This window comes from Zingiber officinale, chromosome 8A (assembly GCF_018446385.1).
Source record: "Zingiber officinale cultivar Zhangliang chromosome 8A, Zo_v1.1, whole genome shotgun sequence".
Lineage (NCBI taxonomy): Eukaryota > Viridiplantae > Streptophyta > Magnoliopsida > Zingiberales > Zingiberaceae > Zingiber > Zingiber officinale.
Window position 1 is genome coordinate 14,198,491 of NC_056000.1, and position 23,316 is coordinate 14,221,806.

Below are 23,316 nucleotides of genomic sequence, written 5' to 3' on the forward strand. Positions count from 1 at the left end.
TATAATTTATAAGGTACTGATAATATCATCTTCTGCATGTGACACCACATACTATGTTATCTACAATATAAATTAATTGAACAACTACAAACAAATGTAGATAATTTGACCAAATGTGATTCTTTATTCAAAACAAATGTTTACAAAAGCTTATGCTTTCAGTATACACTCCAACAGTATTTGCTTCCCTTTTTCTTCTTGTTGTATTGTGAGTGTTGTACAAGGTTTCTTCACCTTTGGTATTTATCGAGAAGGAGTATTTTCATAGTGGATGAGTGAATGACGGTCGGATCCTTGGACTAGTCACCTCTTCTTGAGGTGTATACCAAGTAAATCCTCGTGTTAGCGTTGTGAGTCTTGTTTCGAGTCTTTCCACTGCATATCCATATCAACAACAACGAAGCAAGTAAATGAAGCGTCACGAGCTATTAACCCCCTTCCTCTAGCTACAAATCAACTCTAACATGTGAGACCCATAAAAAAGTTGTAGGAAGGGTTTTTATAGTGGAGAGAAGAGTAATCTTTCTTACTTTTAATGTAGCAATGATATGAGACTTCGAAAATGGAAAAAACCTCACTTTTGAGGTTTTTTCATTGGAAATGTCCTAATACCATTCGAATGTTAGAGCATCTCTAATGGGGGATATTTCTCTAAATATCCCCCCATTGGAGGGTTATTTTAGGGATGATAAGAAATCACTAGGTACAAAGGGCATAAGTATGTGCTTGGTAATTTCTTTTATGTTGGGTCCATCAAAAGGTGGGCTACTATTTCTTTTTTAATTTTTTTTAAATTTAATTAATTTTTTCATATAGTTTTATAGACCACAAAAATAAAAAAATAAAACTGAACATTGGAAAATCAAAACCAAACATTGGAAAAGAAAAATCAAAATCAAACGTTAATCAACATTTATTTTTTCTAAACGTTGGGCAATGTTCATTTCACCCTATATACATCGTTCCTTTTATTTATTTTCATCAACTCTATACTCATTGCATACCAAAAATTTAGAGAGAAATGGATAAAAATTTCGTTCATTATTTTAAAGATTTGTTCAACTCTTCAAATATCAATGAAAATTCTAGTGAAGAAAGTTCTCAAGTTCGTCCAAATATTCCTGAAGACACAATGAGCTCTATAATATCGGATCTCGGTGAAGCATTATTCATGATTGTAGTGCGCAATCAATTTAGAGTGGCTAAATTCGTGCAAAATTATTATGGGAGTACACAAAGAAGAAGGGCAATTAATAGAGAACGTGTAGTTGGACACACTCAACTTGTCAATGATTATTTCTTTGTTGAGTCTGTGTATACCGATGACATGTTCCAACGACGATTCCGAATAAAAAAAGAGTTATTTTTGTACATAGTCATTGATTTAGAAAATCATCATAATGGATATTTTAAATGGAGGGAAGATGCAGCGAGGAGAAAATGTCTGTTGCAGCTTTAGAAATGCACGTCGGCTATCTGTCAAGTGGCTTATGGAGGTTCCACCAACCAATTTAACAAGTACTTATGAATGGGTGAAACAATTGCCCTCGATTGCTGGTCCAACTTTTGCTAATGTGTGATACAAATATATGGAGGTGAGTACTTAAGAAAACTCAATCCAATTAATATCACTTGTTTGCTTGAAATGCATGAACAAAAGCATGGTTTCCCTGGGATGTTAGGAAGTTTTGATTGCAAGTATTGGGGTTGGAAAAATTGTCTAATCGCATGGAGGGCACAATATACACGAAGCGATCATAACTATCCAACAATTGTGCTTGAGGCGGTCGCATCTGTCGATTCGTGGATATAGCATGCATTTTTTAGAGTTGCTGGATCTCGCAATGACATCAATGTGCTTAATGAATCATCTATTTTTAATGACATTTTGAAAGAAAATGCACCGGAAGTTAACTTTATTGTGAATGATACACAATATACAAAAGGGTACTACTTAACATATGGTATATATCCGGAATGAGCCACTTTCGTCAAGAGTTTTTCCTGCTCTCAGGATCCAAAAAGAATGAAATTTAAGAAAAGATAAGAGGCTGCAAGAAAAGACGTTGAGTGGGCATTTGGGTACTCCAAGCTCGTTGGGCAATTAAAAGAGGTCTAGAGTGACATTGGTTTATAGATAAATGCAAAGAAATCATGTATACGTGTATTATTTTACACAACATGATTATGGAGGATGAAGGTCATGCAATATCGATTTGGGATCGCGAAGAACAATATACTATCACAACGAATCATGGCTCAACTAGTGAATTTGCTGAATACATTCGAAGACATTCCGAGCTACGTGATATTCAGGTGCATCATCAACTTCGTCATGATTTGGTTGAACACATCTGGGAAACATGCCATCGTGATGAGTAAATAATTAATTTATCATCTTTGAAATATTTAGTTATTTAATTTCAAAATTGTAAAATATTTAAACTCGTATGTTATAGTTTTTTTAAAAATGTGTACGTCCGATGTTGTATTGTTTCCGTTTAAATAAAATATTAATATTAAAATAATTATATTGAATAATAAATATTAAGTAAAATTATTTATGGATAACTAATAGACTAAATATATTAAAAAATATATATTGATTTTATTTAAATGTAAAATTAGATATAAGTTAATAAAATAATTTTGAAATTCATAAATATTTGATTGGTGGACTATTTGATGGTAAAGTTAAGATATTTGAGAAATATTTAATAAATAAAATTTATAAATATTTAATTTATAAAATATTTTATTATAAAATTTAAAATTTTTAAATAATAAAATATCCAAAGAGTGATATGGAACTAGAGCCTATAAACATTTGGAGAATAGTAGCATCTACCAGTTCCATTAATGTGGCTTGCACGCGCTCTGTCACATACCGCTCCAATCTCCATGGTTCCGGACTTCCGGTATCCACCCTTGTCGCAATCTCGGTGGACCCCGTGTAAAAAAAAAAAAATCAGATCGAACAAGAAATGCTCCACGTCAGACTACGGCCACCGCCGAACGCTAGGTCACGTAGACTATGGCAACTGCGAGCAAAATGAACACAAGAAATAACCCCAAGTGTGAAGTGAAGAGGCTGCAATCAGCAACTTAACTGCTCATGCGTAGAATTATCAAGCCATAAGTAACAAACACCAGACAAGTTTTTTTCATTGGAATTAGAAACCAAAAAATACACCACTTTGTTTATTTTGTCAACGAACTTACTGGCAAACCATGTGACAACTGACAAGTGAATCCAATTAATCAGAAGCTTCCGTATTACCACCACCCTGAGAATCAACAAGTTCCAGCGTTATGGAGATACAGATGGCAAGTAGCACTACCTGGCACATAGGTATATACACTGAGAAATCAGAGATAGTGCCATACAATACAAATAACTTCGTTTACACAGACTAAAAGTTCAATGCGCTAATAAAGAGGACTAAGATCGTATTCATTGCTGATACTCGGGGTTGAATGCAAGGGCCTCACGGTAGATGAGCTCTTTCATCTGTTCTTCAGAAAGTGCATGCTGCTCAAAGTCGAAACTGAAGGGCATCATGCACACTGGTTCATCGCTGCTGTCGTGCAAAGATGCTAGGTAAGGGTGTGATAGAGCTTCTTCAACTGCCAATAGTAGATAAAAGTCAACAATCAACTTTCAATGTTCAAACAATAGATTGTGAAATTTCTCTAATTGAGGTGTAGCCAAAAACATATGTTCAAACCGCATTCTGTATTAAACTTCCAATGTATTCCCTTGCATTTCTTTTAGTTTCCCACATACAAACTAACATGAGTTCCCATTCAGAGTTGTATCTAGATAATCTAAATATCTGTTAGCGCCCTCATTAAACGAATCATTGTTTTAACAATAAAAAGTGTCAAAATACAAAACTCATCATAAATGGAAAAGTTTTGAAATCATGAATGACTAAACTTAAAAAAATTTTAGTGAAAGAAAACAGGTAAAATATAAAAGATACCGGTTATTCTCTTCCTAGGATCAAATGTTAGCATCTTTTCAACGAGATCAATAGCTGTACGATTAACATGTGGAAATTTTTCAGGCAAGGACTGTTTTGGATGACGAGGAAGTTGACTTATGTATCTTCTTGCATTCTCATTCAGGAAATCCAATTCGGTCTCATCTGGAGTGCCAATAAGCTGCATCGAGTGAGGAAATTCAAAACAAAGATCAAATGTCGGTGTAAACCAGCAAATAACATGCAATGCAGCAAAATATTCCTCCAAAATGAAGGTAATGAACATTAAAGTGACAATAAATTTTAGGATTGTCAAGGGTTGGGTCTGGCTTTGGGGAATCAATCCTAAATCCCGAAGGCCATAATTTTTCAATCTAAACCCAAAATCCAATCAAAGCTTATGAAAAGGATCTAATTTGAGTAGGATTTTGTTGGATTAAGTTTCATGCCAACAAAACCATGTTAATGATGCAAACGTAGCAAGACATATCAGATCAAAATAACTCAAAAAGTTCCTTTACAGTAATTGAACTTGGTTATATCTAATTTCATTAAAACCCTATATATAACAAATCATAAAAAGATGAGACCAAAAAGATCATAAGAGAAAGAAAAAGCCATAGAAACTGAAAAAAAAATCAAACTTCATGTAGATTAGGATTTGAGTAGGTTTGGCTTTCCACTTGCATGCCACAAATGACTGGGCTTCCATACATAGACAGATTGAGACATTGCCAACACTAGAACATTAGTAAATCCAATTGAAGCTTTGGAGAGACTTTGCAGCAATCAAAGATGTAAAAAATTTGGAAAACAGATAACTAACTGAAGCTGAAATGGCAAGTGCTTAATAGAGTATACTCAACAATAACTAATTTTCCAGATCTCAAGTACTTAATATAGTTCATGTAAGAGTGAATTCAAGAAACTCGGGGAAAAAATAGGCACCGTTCTTCTTGTCCTATAGCTTCTATTAGCTTTTGATAATGATCAAACAGATGATTTAGTAAGATAAATACCTGTCGGCTACCATCAAAAAGCTAACAAAATCATGAATCAAATCAATTGTGGGAGAAATTAATAAAAACTAAAAGTCTGATATTTTCAATTTCAAGTATTGGCCACTGACATACATACATATACAAAATGAAAAACAAACAAAACAAAAAACCATGATTTCAAACTGTAAAGGGCCAGCAAACTACTTGAGTTCAGCTAGGAAGCTATATCGATCTTAGCGTACCAATGAACTGTGTAAGGATGAATCGTTAATATGACAAATAAATGTAATGTTACTCTTTTCAATGTAAACAAGCATGAGTTAACTACAAACGCTAGAAATTATTTAGAAGGTGGATTACAAACAAATTTTAGGCTCAAAGATTGTACCTCCATCAATAACCTTAGTTGATGCACATGATCCCTTCCAGGAAATAGAGGCTTCCGGTCCATCAGTTCCATGAAGATACAACCAACAGACCAGACATCAATTGCTGCAGTATATTCTGAAGAATTCAACAACAGCTCTGGAGCTCGATACCATCTTGTAACAACATATTCTGTCATAAAATCAGTTTCCGAGGTAGTCCGAGCAAGCCCAAAGTCACAAATTTTCAGATCACAGTTGGCATTTAAGAGGAGATTGCTTGGTTTCAAATCTCTGTGAAGAACATTTGCTGAATGTATGTACTTTAGCCCCCGAAGAATCTGATAAAGGAAATACTGTAGGGAAAGAAAACAGAACAAACCATTGGACAATTTAAGCAGTCAACAATGAATACTGTATCTGAGTTTTAATATTGAGAAAACAGGTAGGTTGTTAGACAATTAGTTTTACAAATTGTGGACAGTAAATATGCATATTCCAATTACATAATTAGAAACCAGAACCTGGCAATGCTCCTCAGAAAGAGCCTGATTTGAGCGAATAATTTGATGCAGATCTGTGTCCATCAACTCATAAGCAATGTAGACATCATTGAATGTGTTCCGTGCAGGAGGTGGTATTATATCTCTGATTGCAACAATCTGTAATTTACATAAAAATATTACCCTGATGAAAAGATCCAACTTTTTGTGAACTAATTGCTGATTCTTATTAGAGCTGATGCAACATGTCATTTAAAAAATAAAATAGGATTCTAAATAAAAGAACCATCAGGTTTTCCTGGATGCAGTTGTATGATTTTTCTGTTGTCTAACAAAACAAAGTGATTTCCTAAGCACATATATTTACTTCCTCCTGAGCACATACATTTACTTCCCAAAGCTAATACTATTGGCAATACAGGGAAGAATCATCCCATTCAATTTGACAGAATTAAAGCAGTTGGCTGTAAAGCATTGACATAGCATTTGAAGTTGGTAACATATTATAGTACAAAGATGACACATTAATCTGTAGAAACAAGAATGTATTGCCGTGTAATGAAAATAAGATCTTCTGAAAATTTGCAAATATCATTGTTTCACCAACCCATATAGCTACAGTTATCATAAAAATATTTTGAAAATTTTCTGTTAAAAAATTAGCACAAACCAATCTTATCTAATAAATTATTGCATAGTTTATCATAACAATAATTTGAATTTCTTCATAAAGTCTGATTTACCAATCTGAACCATGTACTGATTCCAATTATGTTACTAGCCCTCTTCCATGAACAACTTATCAACATTGAATGCCAATAAAAGGACCATTATATAGCCTGTCTAAGTGGATTTTCAAACTAAGTGTACCTTAGCTAAAATCACAGTCATTTAAGAAACTAAAAAAAAAAAGGCAGCCCGGTGCATGAAGCTTCCCCTATGCAAGGTCCCGGGGAAGGATCCATTGTACGCAACCTTACCCTATTTTTTACAAGAGGCTATTTCCAGAGTCAAGAAACTACTTCAAATTAATTTTCTAATTTTTCTTTTGCCTTAACATGTAATACCAGCAAACAAGAGCAAAGTTAGTACTTCTGTACATCAACCATGACACCTAATTATGACCTATATTTAACATTTAAAAGAAAAAACAATTAAATAAATCTATTAGCTTTCGTAAGAAATACAACTGGCATTTCGATAATTGAAATTCAAAGTTGAGATAAGAAACAGAACAACAGAATAGATGGAGAAGGGAAAAAACAGCTTAGTTAAAATCCCATATTCCACCCTAAATTATCTTATCAAATATTAATATCAAAAAATTAAAAAGGTAACTAATCAAATAACAGATTCACTCAGGTTATTCTCTTTATTACAATACTACCCCCCAATATGGTGTAGCATAAGACAAATTCACCCTAGATTATCTACTAATATTAAAAAAAAAAAAACGTGTCCCTGATAAATAACAAATTTCACTCAACTCATTTTCATTACAGTAGTGTCCCTCAAGTTGGTGCAAAAATGTCTTTCAGACACAACTTGCAAACAATTGAAGTAAATTATTATTGATTAATACCTCAGTACAAAATGCCAGCTCATTGTTCAGAGGTTCAAATTGTACAATCCTAAACTCTAGAATAGAGATGGAGAAACAGGATAGAGGCTAACCTCCAGCTTTCCTTTTTAACTTTTATGATAAATTATGTTATAGGAGACTAGTATTAGAAATTTACAAAAAAGATCCTAATAGCACAACAAATCTCACTGGGTTCCTAACAAAAAAGATCCTAATAGCACAACAAATCTCACTGGGTTCCTTTTTAACAAAATAACTATAAACTTAGTTCAGTTTCAATCTACTCGATTATAACTCCCATAGCCGTCTCCCTGCTCTTTACAATATTGAAAAGTTACTAAAAAAGGAAGAACTTCAAATATCTCCTAGCTATTAATTCTTGAGTCTGAATATTCTATACCATCTATTATGTGTTTGACCAAAATTCCCCTACCATTTATTATTTAATAATCGAACATGGTGATATCAACAGAAATTGCATTTTTTTTAAAACATACACACTGAGTGCGTCCTTTTTGTGTACGCCAGAACAGTAAAAGGGGTTGATAGGCATTGTAGGCTAGGCTGTTCAAACGTGGTCAAAAGTTCACAATTCTTACTTTTACAAGAACAGTTGCTTTTTCATTCAAAAAATCTGGTCATTCCTTTATCCAGCAAATCAAAAAGGCAAAAATAAATGTAAATCGGTGAACCCTTAAACACTAGCAGAGTCATCATAACTAATGGGTTCGTGGTTCTGTTAGAACTTGTCTATCTTAGATCATTCAGTTACTTATTTAACTAACAATATGAACTAACGCCACCAAGGAAAGAAGAAGCTAATAGCTAGATTTTCTTGCTCAACAACAACTAAATTAAGTATTAAACTAATAATGGAAACCAAAAGAGACAAGAAATATTGGCATCTTGCATCCAACTGGCCATTTTCCAATTTAACAATTAATCTCCGAAGTTCACAAATGGAAGTTGCCAAAATATAAAAGAACCCGCAAATTGGGCAGAGGCGAAGGAAAGATACGAAGGAAGCATAGTAAAAAAACTAACATTTTCATGATCCATGTGCCTGAGAAGCTTTATCTCCCGCAAAGTCCTCTTCCCATCGATTTTGTTATCAAACGCGTTTGCTATCTTCTTTATCGCAACCTGCTCGCCCGTCTCCGAATTCAAAGCCGAGCTATAACGCATAAAAAGAAAAGGCAACAAGGATTCAGACAGGCAAACTCTGTAAAAGAGAAAAAAAAATATGTTTCCCGAAAAGCAGAATCAGGATCGCCCTCACGCAGACCAATTCCGATGTATCGCCATCTCGAAGGGGAAAACCCAAAGGAGAAGGGCGCAACTCACCATACGATCCCGTAGGCTCCCTTGCCGATGGGCATGATTGGGGGTTTGTACTTGGAGGTAACCTCGAAGATGTTTCCAAATATGTTGTACTGGATGAACCGGCCGCCGTGGCTGAGGGTCTCCTGGATGTTGTCGAGGCCACCCTGCCCGGCGGGCGCGGCAGCCGGCTGAGGTTGCGCTCCCGCCTCCATCATCTCGGTGTCCGTCGGCTGAGCTCCGTCCTCCATCGTGCTCCTTCGCTAGCCCTAGAGACCCTTCTCGTTCCGATCTCCCCTTTCCCTTCGCCTGCTTTCGCTCTCCAAGCTTAGCTTTTTAACCCGATCTTCGATTTCCTCGCTCCGATAGATTTATTTACGCACAATTATTATATAACTAAATTAATAACAGCATCCGGTCAAAACATTAATAGATCGCGATTTGATAATATTTTCATTAAAATATAAACATATAAGAATAGTCTTTCTTATTTGACAATTTATGCTCTTTTAAGCCGTAGACGAAGAAACCATACCGGAAACAAAGAGCTAAGAATCGAATATTCATAATTGTTTCAGCAACGCCGGAATTGGGATTGTGATACCATGAAAAACATGTGTAATTAGCTGGCTATTTATTGACTTCCAAAAAATACACTCTTGAGGTCAAAAAAAATTCCCACCACGACTGGAGACTGAGTATACAACAAGTGCACTACCAACAACCATACTTTGCAAGTTGACTCATTATTTTTGCTTCATTATTCGTTAATCCACTTACTGTTTGTGTGTGTGTAGACTTTTTTTTTTTAAATATATATATAATAATTTGATGGAGAGATTCATAATGGATGCTTTTTTATTTGAAGGAAGAGAGAAAGAACCATTTGCAGTGTATGAGCTGGACATCACTGCAACAGTCTGCACTTTGCAGGCATATAATTAACAGTGCTAAAGGAAGATTTTGTTTTGTGGCGTTGGTTGGCAAAATGGCAATGGCAATTTGGAATGCCTGAGAATCGAGTAGCTCTGCAGAAAGCACTCCATGCTATAAAAAAAGGCAAAAGCTGACCAAGCGCGTAAGTTGAATCCTAACCAAATAACAGCTGGAGCCTGCAAGGAATCAAAGCATCAAACCAACAATTATCTGACCTGTGCTGCATCAGCATTCGGATCGCTCGTGAAGAGAGAGGGTGTTCATATCCGGGTTACCCACGGCCCATAGTCCACTGACAACGGCCCAATAAAATCAGTTTAAAGACAAATTAAATATCAAGGGCGCACTAGTAATCAGTTTATTTTTTTTAATGTTTTATTGAATAGACAGTGAATGTGTGCTTCCAGTTCGCGACAAAACGTTAGCTATTTAACTTTTTGTTTTGGCAAAAAAAAAAATATTTTTAAAAAGTGGATTGGAGGGGAATTAATTATTTATATAAATATAAATATAAAGTTGATGTCCCCCACAATGATTTTATGAGAATTAAATAAATCGAGGGAACAACTTGAAGATCCCATAGGTCAATCATCAATCTGTAAACTTAATGTACAATAAAATTAATCTATTACGATCGAGCACATTTATGTGTATCAATTACATCAATATGTAAAGGTAATTTCGACTCTCATTTTTAAAATTATTCGGTTTAAAAAATTAAAAATAATAAATTTCAGATTGAATCCTGTCTTATGCTGGTTTAATAATAAATTAAACGGAAGTAAAAAACAATATATAATTATATAAAAGGGAGTTGCGTGATTTTACACTACGGTATAAGATTTGACCACCTGATCTTACAGGAAACGACTGGTTCGCACTGAACAAACACAAATAGACATGCAACCTAACATTCATTATTTTAAGACAGTGTCTGTGATTAGCACCTCCAGGCCTTTATTTCGGTTGTCATTTTGCATCTCGTAAACTATACGAACCGTGCAGGATAGAAAAGAAAGTCCATATGTCATTTCATTTTGGTGCATAATATAAATATATACACACATCTTATCATCTCGGCATCATTAACAACAATTTTCACAGGTAGAAGAAAATATGTTTGGTTAATCCTGAAAGCAAGGCCATATCGATCCATCGATCGATCGATATCGCATGCATGGCTTTCTTCTCAGCTCTCAAATTGCTCTAGCCGATTGTCTGCCAGCCTGCTCCTGTAGGCACACCTCTTGTACTCGTACCATGTGAACTCCCTGTACATACTCTGCTCTCCCTCGCCCATCAGCAGAGGCAGAGGAGCCAACCTCTCCCTGGAAGGGGGCCCCCCGAAGTAGACCATGGACACTCTGGACTTGTATCCATTGGCCACCACTCTGTGCCTCACACTCCTGAATCTCCCATTTGTCAGAACCTGCATGGCAGAATTATTTTGATCCATCTGGCATCCAATGAATGCAATACAATCTCAAAGGCCAGCTTGAGGAAATCCATGCGAAACCTTACTTCCTGTCTCATATTGCACAGTTTGTGACTATAACTGACATGTAGATATTACCTGCAAGGAATCACCGACATTGATGAAGAAGGATTCTGTATCAGGGAGGACGGAGACCCAGGTGCCATCTCTCAAGGAGATTTCCAGCCCCGAGGTGTTGTTTGACCTCAGCACTGAGATGAGCTGTGGGTCAGTGTGCTCTCCGAACCCTGTCATGGTGCCGTTGAGCCCTTGCAGCAGCAGTGGGCATGGAGGGTAATGGTTCAGCCTCAGCACTGAATCACTCTCCTCGTCCATGACCACCTTGCTGAAGATGTTCCTTGGCTCAATCATCAAGCCTTGAGCCATCAACTCCAAAACCTCACTTGCCAGCCTCCTCATTGCCTGTATGTACTCATTCAAAACAGAGCTGCATAATAACCAATAACATATCGGATTTCATTTTCCGTACAGATCGCAAACTATAAAAGAAAAGAATCTGATAATATACCAAAAAGATCTCGCGCAAGTTTCTTTGAGGAAGGCAAGGGAAGCATGCGAAATGGATTTGGAGGTGACCTCCAAAAGGAGATACTCCAGCCAACCCACATCACCATTGCCGCCAATTTTCCTGTTTCCATAACCAAAAGGATTTGCGGGGCCGGAACGCTCCTTCTCCATCTGAGGCAAGCTGAAGAATTTGACAGCTTCATCTTCTAGCCTGGCAACGAGCTCCATGGGGACTCCATGATTGGTGACCTTGAAGAGCCCAAACTCCTCGCAGGCCTTCACGAGGAGGGACTCCGCGCCCGGCTCCAGCATGTCGATGACCGGAATGCCGGAGAAGCAGCTCCTTGGTTTGTGCGGCGTTGGGAGAGAGACTTGCTCCAGGGATGGCTTTGTCAATACCACCATGGCTTAGAGTAAACAGAGCAGGTTTTTGTTTCAGGGGATGAGAACAGAGCAACGTTTTGCAAGCACCCTTGCTTTACTACCTACTTATATAGACGTCGAATCATCATTAACTATGACACTTATGATGCTGAAATGTCATGGTCGGCATATGAAAAGTTAAATCCATCACCGCCATGGCCCCGCATCCACGAGTGAAAACATGAGTCACAAGTTCAACTTCACGCCTTAATCAACATCTCAAATGCTAATTACACTCCAACATGATTTCCATCAAACTTAATTAGCATCTTAAATGCTAAACGTCAGAAAAATAAGAAGCAAAACTACAAGAGCGTAATCTCCTTGTTCCACAAAATTTGTGTCATTGAAAACACTAAAAGATTACTTTGGGCACCTATAAGCATCTTTTCTGCCTAATCTAAGGAATCTTTGTGAATTGAACAATTAATCAATGAGACAGACACTGGCAAGGAATGGGAAGTAGGAGCATTTCAGAATTCAGAGTGAAAGACGCACCATTTTATGTCCAAATCAGGCATCAGAAATACAATCGCAATCTCCGTCTGAGTGATATTACGCTTACTTATGCCACCAGTAACTTGTACAGTTGGAAAAACTGAATTGACTGATAGCGTCGTGATCGTCTTGGCGCACCACTCCTGGTTCCACCATGGCATTGGAACGTGTCGCGCTCCCACGGACGCAAGGATCTACGAAGCAACAGCGCAGGACCACGCGAGGCGGTCACGTAGGGTGACCGCCCACACTTGGTCGTCAGGCGGCGGCGCAAGGTCGTGAGAGGCCGCCTTACGCCGCGTGAGAAAAAAAAAAAGTAAGGGAGGAGGAGAGTTCGATTCGGATAGAAAAATATTTGCATAAACAAAATTTAGTTTCGTCCTTTATTATTTTGAAATAGACAACTGATGAAAAGGGTGAATAGTCTGCTACTTTTTATGAAATAAACATTAAAAAAAGGGATTTTTTTCCAATTTTGATTTTCATCTAAATAGGAGTTAGAGATCTTGAGGTCCGTATGGAAGGCCGACGTGGGCAGCTAGATGCCCTCCGTGACTGAGTCTGAGCGGGATTATGATTGGAGGATGATACAATTGTCAGTGTGGGTACCATTCTATATTTCTATGTCCCGATAAGGATCGATTCATGTCCTTATTAAAGTTGGCCAATTATTTGCAGTCTTCGAGGGTGGTAAATGGGATGGGATTGAGAACCCTTGATCATTGAAGATACTTGCTGTTCCCACAGGACCACCCTTTTGATTCCAGGTGATGCGATATGTTTCACACCCACTCAGCTTATCCTATCCAGGAGGGGTAAGTTATACTGCACTTGTTGTTCTCGTCATCAGTCACAGCAGCAGGCAGGCTTTCAATCTCTTACTGAGTTTCTTAACCAACCTTTTTGTTGGGAAATAAGCAGTGCCAGTGTACTTCGGAATAGTTCAGAAACGGAAGAAGTGACCTGTAATGTGACTTAGATCTACTATTTCATGGCTGTGAGATAGGGCTTGATGCGAGTAAGATGGATGACTGATAGCTTTAATTTCACGAGATATTAAAGTATGCGTACAGATTAATTGTCAAGAATTAATGATTCCTTTGTTGTCATTGGTAAAGCTTGGCGAGTGAATGGAGGATTTGGAGACACTGGAACCTCAATGTGTCGTGGATAAGATGCATGGGTCGCAGCTTTAGGAAATAATATATATTATAAATGCGATCTGTGCTTCTTGCGCGTTCATTATAAAACGAGAAGAATCGAAAATGTGGAAGCTTGCCTGCCACTACTGTCCTGTTTACCTGTGAGGATGGATTTGAAAACTAAAGGACGGCGTGGGAATTGATATTCCTCCGCCAACTGTCAACCGCCAGGTGCCAAACTCGCATCCTTGAATAAAATGCCTGAAGTTCAAATAAGTAATTAAAATGCTTTGGATCAACAAGACGAGGCCCGAGAGACCCCACAGCTCTGTTCTTCATGGATGATGCTGGCTCACGTTGTTGTTTTAGTCTCACAATTATTATTTGATAGTAAAAGGTGGTAAAGTGGCACTTCGCTCTACAGTCGAAAAAGGATAAATCACCTCACAGTTATTATTGAACAAAGGAGTTTAGTTGGTATCTTATCAATTTCCTACCCGGCCCTTTTGTTGGGCTTGGGCTCGTGCAACACCAACACCAATTTACTAGCCCACCAAAGTGGCGGGCTGTTGTCACACTAAGTGTAGTAGATTCTTTTTTTTTTTCATTATTTTGAAGAGATGATTGTTGTTAATTTATTTTTTATATACGCTAAATTGATTGTTTTGCATCGAACAGAGCCATAACCAGTTTCTACTATATATATATATATATATATATATATATATATATATATATATATATATATATATATATATATATATATATATATATATATATATATATATTCTAGAAGTTTAATTTTTCATAATTACGCGTCCAATTTAGAAGAAACATCTTTAAAAATTGATCGTAATTAGGGATCAAACTTTGAATACCAATTTTTTAAAAATGTTAAACCATGTAATACTAAATCTGGGGCCATAGTTGGTAGGATCATACTCACATAATCAATTTAGAGTCAAAATCGAATTGGTCAGATCAAATCTTAAAATATCCTAACAAAAATCTATAAAATTTAATTTAGTATTGGATAGGATAATCAAATTCATCCATAAATACTAAATCAATTTGATATTTATTTAAAATTCACTTTATAATAAATTAAATTAAATTAATAATATTAATATTAATGGTATTAATAATTAAAAATATGTATAATAAATAAATATAATTTATTTGTAATTTTTTAAATTTAAAATAAATATATATATCTTAATGAGATAAATTTTTTTAGGATTTTAAAAAAAATTTAAATTAAGAATTAATTGAATCAATTAAACAATACGTCAATTAAAAACTAACTTCATAAAGTTCACTGTACCGGTTGCTCACCAGACTCCCACCTTATGTGTTGCACTTGCATATGACTCCCCTCACCCGCACAGTATGTGTCGTTGCACTCCTCACCCCCACCGCTACCCGCCTCCTGTGAGATTCTATCGGCACTGCCCCCTCACTTGCGTGCTGCCAACTGTCGATCGGCCGATGAGATTGTACCGGCACTGCTCCTCTCACCCGCATGATCGTCATCGGTGCTCCCCTCATCCGTTGCTGCCAACCGCTAATGAGATCATACTGCCGCTGCTCTCCTCACCCGTCGTTGCTAGCTACCGGTGAGATCGTTTGTAACTTAAAGATCGTATCGATTTCACCGATTCTGTACAATTTCACTGATTCAGTTTCGATTCCATTGCGAAATCCGATCTAATTCTATCCCAGATTGATTTATTGCATCGATCATAGGATCGTTGTGATCCTATAATTTGGATTGTGATTTTGCATACCAGGCTTAAGGTGATCGGTCTGATCTTATAAAAGTTTTCAACCGACAGTCAGGATAAATCGGAAAGTGCTCACGGCCGGTAATTTCAGAAGACCGGCATCTTGTGATTGTGCAGCCCATTTGAAGGAAAATCCTTGCAAATGCGTTGTAACTTGAGATCGAACTACAGATACCCGTGTGATAACTTGACGTCCTTTTGTTGCACTATAGCCCCGAAGACAAAAATGATGAATCAGGTAACACCGAATTTGGAATGACTGACCCGACCTATTTTCCACAAGTCACCAGAATAAATCGGGAAGCGCTCGTGGTAGGCAGTCTAAAAGTGCAGTATCACGTGGTTTCGCGCTACAAATGTGCGTTATAACTGAGAATCGAACAGCGGGTGCCTAGGGTTGCACTATAGCTCCGAAGGCACAGATGTCAATTTCTACTTTTTATTGTGGCAAAAGGAGAGATTATGCTCGCCCCAATGCCCTTCACAGTCAGTCCCCAAAAGTATATAAAGGGAGATAAATCATAGGATCAACTTATAACTAACCGTTAAATTATCAATTTCTACTTTTTATTATAGTAAAAAATAATTACATTCACCCTATACACCCCTCGTAATCCTAGCCCAGATCTCCTGGTTCACAAAAAAAAAATGGACCAGGGAATGAATCATTTGTAATTATGGTAAAATCATGGCCGCGATTTGGTCACAATTGTTTACGATTTCTCCTTAGGTTCACCGTCCCCTAGGTTATAGTTTGGATTAGGATGGGTGGTCAGAGTCCGCCCCCTCGCTCTGTGCCAGGTTGCTTGACCACTGACCCACTGTCAGCTGCCTCTGAGCGGTCTTTGCCCATCCGTCCCGACTTAAACTATAACATGGGAGGACGATAAACCTAGGGAGAGAATGTAACCAATTACGATCAGATCTCAATCATAATCCGACCGTAATTATAAATGGTTCATCCTCTGATTTATTTTTAAATTTTTATGGACCAGAGTATTTATCCTCTTGTAATCTGTCTTCAACCAGTTTCTACTTTCTAAAAAAATAATTAATAAAGTCAGATAGCGTCGAACTTCAGATGACCGACTTGATCTTATAAAAATATTCTATCGATCATCTAGATAAATCAAAAATATATCATGTTATTCTAATTATTAATATTTAAATATTATTAAAATGGGTTGGACAGATCCATCAAAATTTAAATTTCTGTCTGGACCAATTAATTAATTAATTTTCCCACCTAATACTTCATATCTGGTCCATTACAACACGAATTTTGCCTAGTCGGCTAGTCCCACCACCGTTTGTTTTCCTAATAAAATTAATCAAAGGCTTTAATTATTTCACCTAATTATTGTTTTTAATCCTAAGCTAAGTTAGCCGCCAAGCGATTTGTTCAGTGCGATGCAGGGATAGCAACGACATGAGTTTGGGCCGAATTTGGCTAATTTCGAAATTTATCCTACTTAAAAAAATGATCCGAATTTAAATTCATCCACTAAACTTAAAAAAATAAAAATACAATTCAATAATAGATTATTATTATTATTATTATATATTTTATATTATATAATATAAATATTATTCTTTTAAACCCATAACCAGAATCTATTTTTAAATCCCATCAACGTATTTAGACTCATCCTGTAATCTATTTGACCAGATTTAAATCTACACCAAATGAAACGGATTTAATACAGATCAAATTTAAACCCAATCAATTGTTATCCCTAGTTGTACATGACTACTTTATTAAGTGTGTTATGTAAAAACATTACATATTTTGCAAACTATATATCTCCCGCCATCGTTTTGATCAAGGAAGACAACTGCAACAAAACTTGATGCTTCCGGCCCTTTCTCCACAAGAAATAATGGTGTATCTTTGTCTCAAGAAGAAGACACGAAAGGAGTAGGAACTAGGGACCAAATTTATATCATGCTCCAATATTCTGCCATCATCGAAATTTTGGAAGCAAGGGAAAGTAGTTATAGTGGTTTTTGGAACTGTTTCAGTTTTTGGAACTGTTTTCACATTTCACATTCCAAATACATAGACCAATAATCGATTGGTTGTTCCATGGTCAATGGAGTCAAAATTTAACCAACATTCTCCCACTTGGTCTATGTATATCCACTGTATAACAACATTAACATATGGATTATGACGACAGTTCCTCTAAATATGAGTATTATCATCCATGTATCACAATATGTTACACTTCTCAATATCAACCCAAACCAAATTAAAATAAACCCAATGTTTATTGTGGTCCAAACATAATGATATTTTTCAAACAATAAATATGTATACAACTCAAGAGAAAAATATCCAAACTAAATAAGAGTTTCATTAAAGAAACAAAAACATTACATTATGGAACTAAGTCCCATACGCGCTACATGATCCCTGAAACCCTTTGGTGGCATGCCCTTTGTCAGAGGATCCGCGATCATCAATTCAGTGCTTATGTGTTCAATAACCACTTTCTTTTCTTTAACACGCTCTCTTATGGCTAAGTACTTAATGTCGATATGTTTACTACGACTACCACTTCGATGGTTCTTAGCCATAAATACAGCAGCTGAATTATCACAATATAATGTCAGAGGCTTTGAAATAGAGTCCACAACTCTAAGCCCAGATATGAAACTCTTCAACCATACACCATGCGAGGTTGCTTCAAAACAAGAGACGAACTCAGCCTCCATAGTGGAAGTAGCAATCAAGGTCTGCTTGGCACTTTTCCATGACACAGCCCCATCGGCTAACATAAACACATAACCAGATGTTGATTTATGTGAATCAATACAGCCAGCAAAGTCTGCGTCACTGTATCCAATGACTTCCAATTTCTCAGTCCGTCTATACATGAGCATGTAATCCTTGGTTCCTTGAAGGTATCTCATAACCTTCTTTGCAGCCCGCCAATGGTCAACACCTGGATTACTCTGATATCTCCCAAGCATTCCAACAACAAATGCAATGTCAGGTCTAGTACAGACCTGAGCATACATAAGACTTCCAACAGTTGAAGCATATGGAATGGTTTTCATTTGTTCCTATTCGAGCTTATTTTTAGGGCACTGATTCAAATTGAATCTATCACCTTTCACAATGGGTGCTACACTTGGTGAACAGTCCTTCATTCGAAACCTCTCTAGAACTTTGTTGATATAGGTCTCTTGAGACAAACCCAAAATGCCTCTAGATCTATCTCTATGAATCTTTATGCCAATGACATAGGATGCGTTACCCATATCCTTCATATCAAAGCTCTTAGAAAGAAATTGTTTTACCTCATATAGCAAACCCTTATCATTAGTCGCTAGCAAAATATCATCCACATATAGCACAAGAAAGCAAATTTTGCTCCCACTAACCTTCTGGTATATACAAACATCCATGATATTTTCTTCAAAACCAAATGAAGTAATAACATCATGAAATTTTAAATACCATTGACGAGAGACTTGTTTTAATCCATATATGGACTTATTTAACTTGCAGACTAAATTCTCACCACTACTAGAGGAAAATCCTTCTGGTTGTTTCATATAAACTTCTTCCTCTATATCACCATTGAGAAATGTTGTTTTCACATCCATCTGATGCAGCTCTAAATCAAAATGAGCTACTAATGCCATGATCACACGAAATGAGTCTTTCTTAGATATAGGAGAAAATGTATCCGTGTAGTCTATCCCTTTCCTCTGAATAAATCCTTTGGCAACAAGTCTAGCCTTATGTCTCTCAATGTTGCCTTTTGAGTCTTTCTTAGTTTTAAAGACCCATTTACAACCAATGATTTTTGCATCATTAGGCAACTTGACAAGATCCCAGACTTTGTTAGACGCCATAGAATTCATTTCTTCTTTCATGGCTTTGTACCATAAGTCAGAGACATTAGAACTCATGGCTTGTGAAAACGTTTCAGGATCATTTTCGGCTCCAACATTGTAGTCACATTCTTGTAGATACACAACATAATCATCAGAAATTGCTGATCTCTTAGTCCTAGTAGATCTCCTCAATGTTACATCAACATTCTCCTGTGTAGCAGGATCATGTTGCTCAACAGATTGTTCAACAATTTTAGGTATTTATTGAACCTCAGAGTCTACTGAATTTGGATTAGTAGTCCTCAATGTTGTATCAACACTCTCCTGTGTAGCAGGATCATGTTGCTCAACAAATTGTTCAACAATTTCAGGTATTTGTTGAACCTCAGGATCTACTGAATTTGGATCAGCAGTTTGTGGAACCTCTTGGACCTGTTGCTCAATATGCGCATGAACACAAGGCGCATTATGAACTATAACAATTGGTCTACTAGTTGAAGTGGAGTATTGAGTATCTTGATGATCTTTCCCAAGACCAAGGTCTTGAAAACGATCACTCCCACTAATTAAATCATTATCAAGAAATTTGGCATTTCTTGATTCCACAAACCTAGTGCTGTGAGAAGGACAATAAAATCTATATCCCTTAGATCTTTCGGCATAACCAACAAAATATGCACTTAAGGTCCTCGGGTCTAACTTCCTTTCATGTGGATTATAAATCCTCACCTCGGCTGGACAACCCCAAACGCGTAGATGTCGTAAACTCGGTTTCCAACCTTTAAGCAATTCAAAAGGTGTCTTTTGGACAGCTTTGGTTGGAACTCGGTTTAATATGTACGTCTCCGTCTTTAGGGCTTCAGTCCATAAGGACCTAGGAAGTTTGGAGCTAGCAAGCATACTCCTAACCATGTCCATTAAAGTTCGGTTTCTTCTCTCAGCTACACCATTTTGATCTGGAGAACCAGGTAAGGTGTATTGGGCAACAATCCCACAATCTTGAAGAAACTTTGCAAATGGACCGGTTGCTTGTCCACTCTCAGTGTATCTACCATAGTACTCTCCTCCTCTATCAGATCTTACGATCTTAATTTGTTTGTCACATTGTTTCTCTACTTCAGCTTTAAAATTTTTGAAAGCATCAAGTGCTTCACTTTTGCTGTCTAATAAGTAGAGATACATGTAACGAGAAAAGTCATCAATAAAGGAGATGAAGTACTTGTCACGATATGATTTTAAATCAAGACTACAAATGTCTGTATGAATTATTTCTAACAATTTAGAACTCCTCTTGGCACCTTTCTTTGACTTGTTGGTCTGCTTACCTTTAATGCAGTCTATACTGTTGGTGCAACATCCCCCAGGTCAAGGTTGACCTGGTTGACCAAGCTTGAGTCTTGGTTTGGGTTTCGATGTTTGACAATGCAAGGTTGATTGAAGAAGAGTCGAGTAGGTCAAGGATGACCGGATACTTGACTGGGAAGTCCTAACTGGGATGTTAGGCAGAAGGAAGTCCTAGTGAGTGAAGCTAGGCAGAATGAAAGTCCTGGTGAGTGAAGCCAGGCAGAAGGAAAATCCTGGTGAGTGAAACCAGGTGAAAGTCCTAGTGAGTGAAGCTAGGCAGTATGAAAGTCCTGGTGAGTGAAGCCAGGCAGGAGGAAGTCCTAGTGAGTGAAGCTAGGCAGAAGGAAAATCCTGGTGAGTGAAGCCAGGTGAAAGTCCTAGTGAGTGAAGCTAGGCAGTATGAAAGTCCTGGTGAGTGAAGCCAGGCAGGAGGAAGTCCTAGTGAGTGAAGCTAGGCAGATGGAAAACCCTAGTGAGTGAAGCTAGGTGAAAGTCCTGGTGAGTGAAGCCAGGCAAGGGAAATCCAGATGGATCAAGGATGATCGGACATCTGGTACTGCGAAGTCCAAGTAGGTCAAAGGATTGACTGGATACTTGGCATGGAAGAAAAGTCCAAGTAGGTCAAAGGGATTGACCGGATACTTGGCACAGAGAAAAGTCCAAGTGAGTCAAAGGGATTGACCGGACACTTGGTGAGGAAGTCCTAGCAGGTCAAGGGAGTGACTAGATACTAGGCATGACATACCAACAGGTCAAGGTTGACCGGATGTTGGTTTGGGAGGTTTGAGACTTGGTTTTGGGCAAAAACCAAGTGCTGGATCGATCAGGGGATCGATCCAGGAGCTGGATCGATCAGTGGATCGATCCAGGCTTCTCCCAGCGAACAGAAAGCCTCTGGATCGATCCGTGGATCGATCCAGATGTCCCAATCGATCAGTGGATCGATTGGGACGCGGCTGCTTCGCGCTATAAGCGCTGGATCGATCCGTGGATCGATCCAGGCATTTTTCCCAGAGCACAGAGGCACTCTGGATCGATCCATGGATCGATCCAAAGTCTCCCCGATCGATTGGGAACATTCGAATCGATCGGGATCCGACCGTTGGCGTCGTTTATAGCTGCAGGCGTGCGATGGCTGCGACACCTCTTCACCGATTCACTCCAGAGCTCTTGCCAGCTTCTCCACAGCACTCTCAAAGCTCAGATCGCCAGTTCTTGAAGGATCTTGGAAGGTTTCCAAGTCAAGAGGCGGATCAAAGTCAAGAAGAGAAGCTAGGGTTAGGGTTTGTACTCATTGTAAGCTTGTAAGCTTGTATTTCTTGTATCCTTTCCCTCTTTTCTTGTACTGAGTCTTGTAGGGCTTCTCCGCCCTCGGTAGTTACCGAAAAGGAGTGTTTTCATAGTGGAGGGTGCGTGCGTGGTGTGGATCCTTGGACTAGTCACCTCTTGTGAGGTGGATACCAAGTAAACCAACCGTGTTAGCGTTGTGTGAGTTGTTTCTGTATTTTCCGCTGCACATCTTCGAAGAAACAAGCAACGCCGAGCAACGGGCAAGCGAAGAGCTATTCACCCCCCCTCTAGCTACTTTTGGTCATAACAAGTGGTATCAGAGCAAGGCCGCTCTTCACCGGAATCATCGCCGGAAGGGTCAAGTATAACAAGAAAAGCTAGAGGGTGAAGAAGTTGGAGCAATTTCTTCAAGTTCAAGACTTTATCAAGCTCAACTTCAAGATGCAATTCCAAGATGGGCTTGGATTTGACACAAGGGTGGCTCCACCATACACTTCTACGAGTTTCGATTCTTGGAAATCAAGAATCGAAAATTTTCTTATGATGGAGATAGAGCAATGGTTTTCTCTAATGGAAGGCTTCAAGGCTCCAAGAAATTCAAAGGGCAAAGTTCTAAAGAAAAGCAAATGGAGCCCGGAGCAAGTCCAAAGGTGCGAGGCAAATGACAAAGTGACCAAGCTTTTGGTCAATTTATTGCCAAGCACCATTCTTTGCAAAATTGGAGAATTTGAAGATGCAAAGGAACTTTGGAGCAAATTGGCTAAGCTTCATGAAGAGATCCCCTCCACTGTACAAGATCATGAAGAATCTAGAGAGGGTAACTCTTTGGAGCAAGACCAAGAGGAGGACTCCGAGGTTGAGAGATGCTCAACCTCCGAAGAAGAGGAAATCCAAGAAGCCTCATCCTCAAGGGAATGCACCGAAGGGAACAAGGAGGGAGCATACTCCTTGTTTCATGTTCAAGATGATGAAGCCTCCACCTCTAGGATTGAGGGGGAGCAATTCTTGGTGACGCCGGATCAAGAAGAAGGAGAAGCTTCTACATCCGGGTCAAGTGAAGAAGAAGAAGTTGGTGCCACCTCCGAAATTCAAGAAATATCAAATGGAGGAGCAAGTGCCATCCCTACACAAGAAGGTATAAATGTTTTAATTAAAAATAAAAATCATATAATATGTTTTGAGTGTAGGGAAAGTGGGCACTACAAGAGCAAGTGTCCCAATTTGGCCAAGAAGAAGGGCCAAGTGGCACAAAAGAGCAAGGAGAAGCCCAAGGAGACCACCCCCGGGACAA

The 23,316-nt window shown here is 38.0% G+C and overlaps 2 protein-coding genes across 2 annotated transcripts; both read right to left on the reverse strand.

The window, feature by feature from the left end:
- Positions 1-3,248: 3,248 nt before the first annotated feature.
- On the reverse strand, positions 3,249-9,181 carry LOC122012620 (mitogen-activated protein kinase 1-like). Its single transcript, XM_042569227.1, has 6 exons — positions 8,782-9,181; positions 8,482-8,611; positions 5,877-6,014; positions 5,376-5,708; positions 3,987-4,167; positions 3,249-3,627 (listed from the first exon to the last, which is right to left on the reverse strand). Exons 1-6 carry the CDS (start codon positions 9,006-9,008, stop codon positions 3,455-3,457), a joined length of 1,182 nt encoding a protein of 393 aa, XP_042425161.1. The 5' UTR covers positions 9,009-9,181; the 3' UTR covers positions 3,249-3,454.
- Positions 9,182-10,696: 1,515 nt separating this feature from the next.
- Positions 10,697-12,599, reverse strand: LOC122008391 (gibberellin 2-beta-dioxygenase 1-like). Its single transcript, XM_042564104.1, has 3 exons — positions 11,697-12,599; positions 11,267-11,615; positions 10,697-11,122 (listed from the first exon to the last, which is right to left on the reverse strand). Exons 1-3 carry the CDS (start codon positions 12,098-12,100, stop codon positions 10,883-10,885), a joined length of 993 nt encoding a protein of 330 aa, XP_042420038.1. The 5' UTR covers positions 12,101-12,599; the 3' UTR covers positions 10,697-10,882.
- Positions 12,600-23,316: the final 10,717 nt, after the last annotated feature.

Bases quoted from the DNA above. Each gene is read 5' to 3' on its own strand.
- LOC122008391 (XM_042564104.1), bottom strand. From the start codon at position 12,100: ATGGTGGTATTGACAAAGCCATCCCTGGAGCAAGTCTCTCTCCCAACG. The intron at 11,616-11,696 runs GTATATTATCAG...GTTATTATGCAG, and splicing joins ACTTGCGCGAGATCTTTTTG to CTCTGTTTTGAATGAGTACA. The intron at 11,123-11,266 runs GTAATATCTACA...TCTGCCATGCAG, and splicing joins ATGTCGGTGATTCCTTGCAG to GTTCTGACAAATGGGAGATT.
- LOC122012620 (XM_042569227.1), bottom strand. From the start codon at position 9,008: ATGGAGGACGGAGCTCAGCCGACGGACACCGAGATGATGGAGGCGGGA. The intron at 6,015-8,481 runs GTTAGTTTTTTT...TGTAAATTACAG, and splicing joins GGCACATGGATCATGAAAAT to ATTGTTGCAATCAGAGATAT. The intron at 3,628-3,986 runs GTATCTTTTATA...TACTATTGGCAG, and splicing joins TCCTAGGAAGAGAATAACCG to TTGAAGAAGCTCTATCACAC.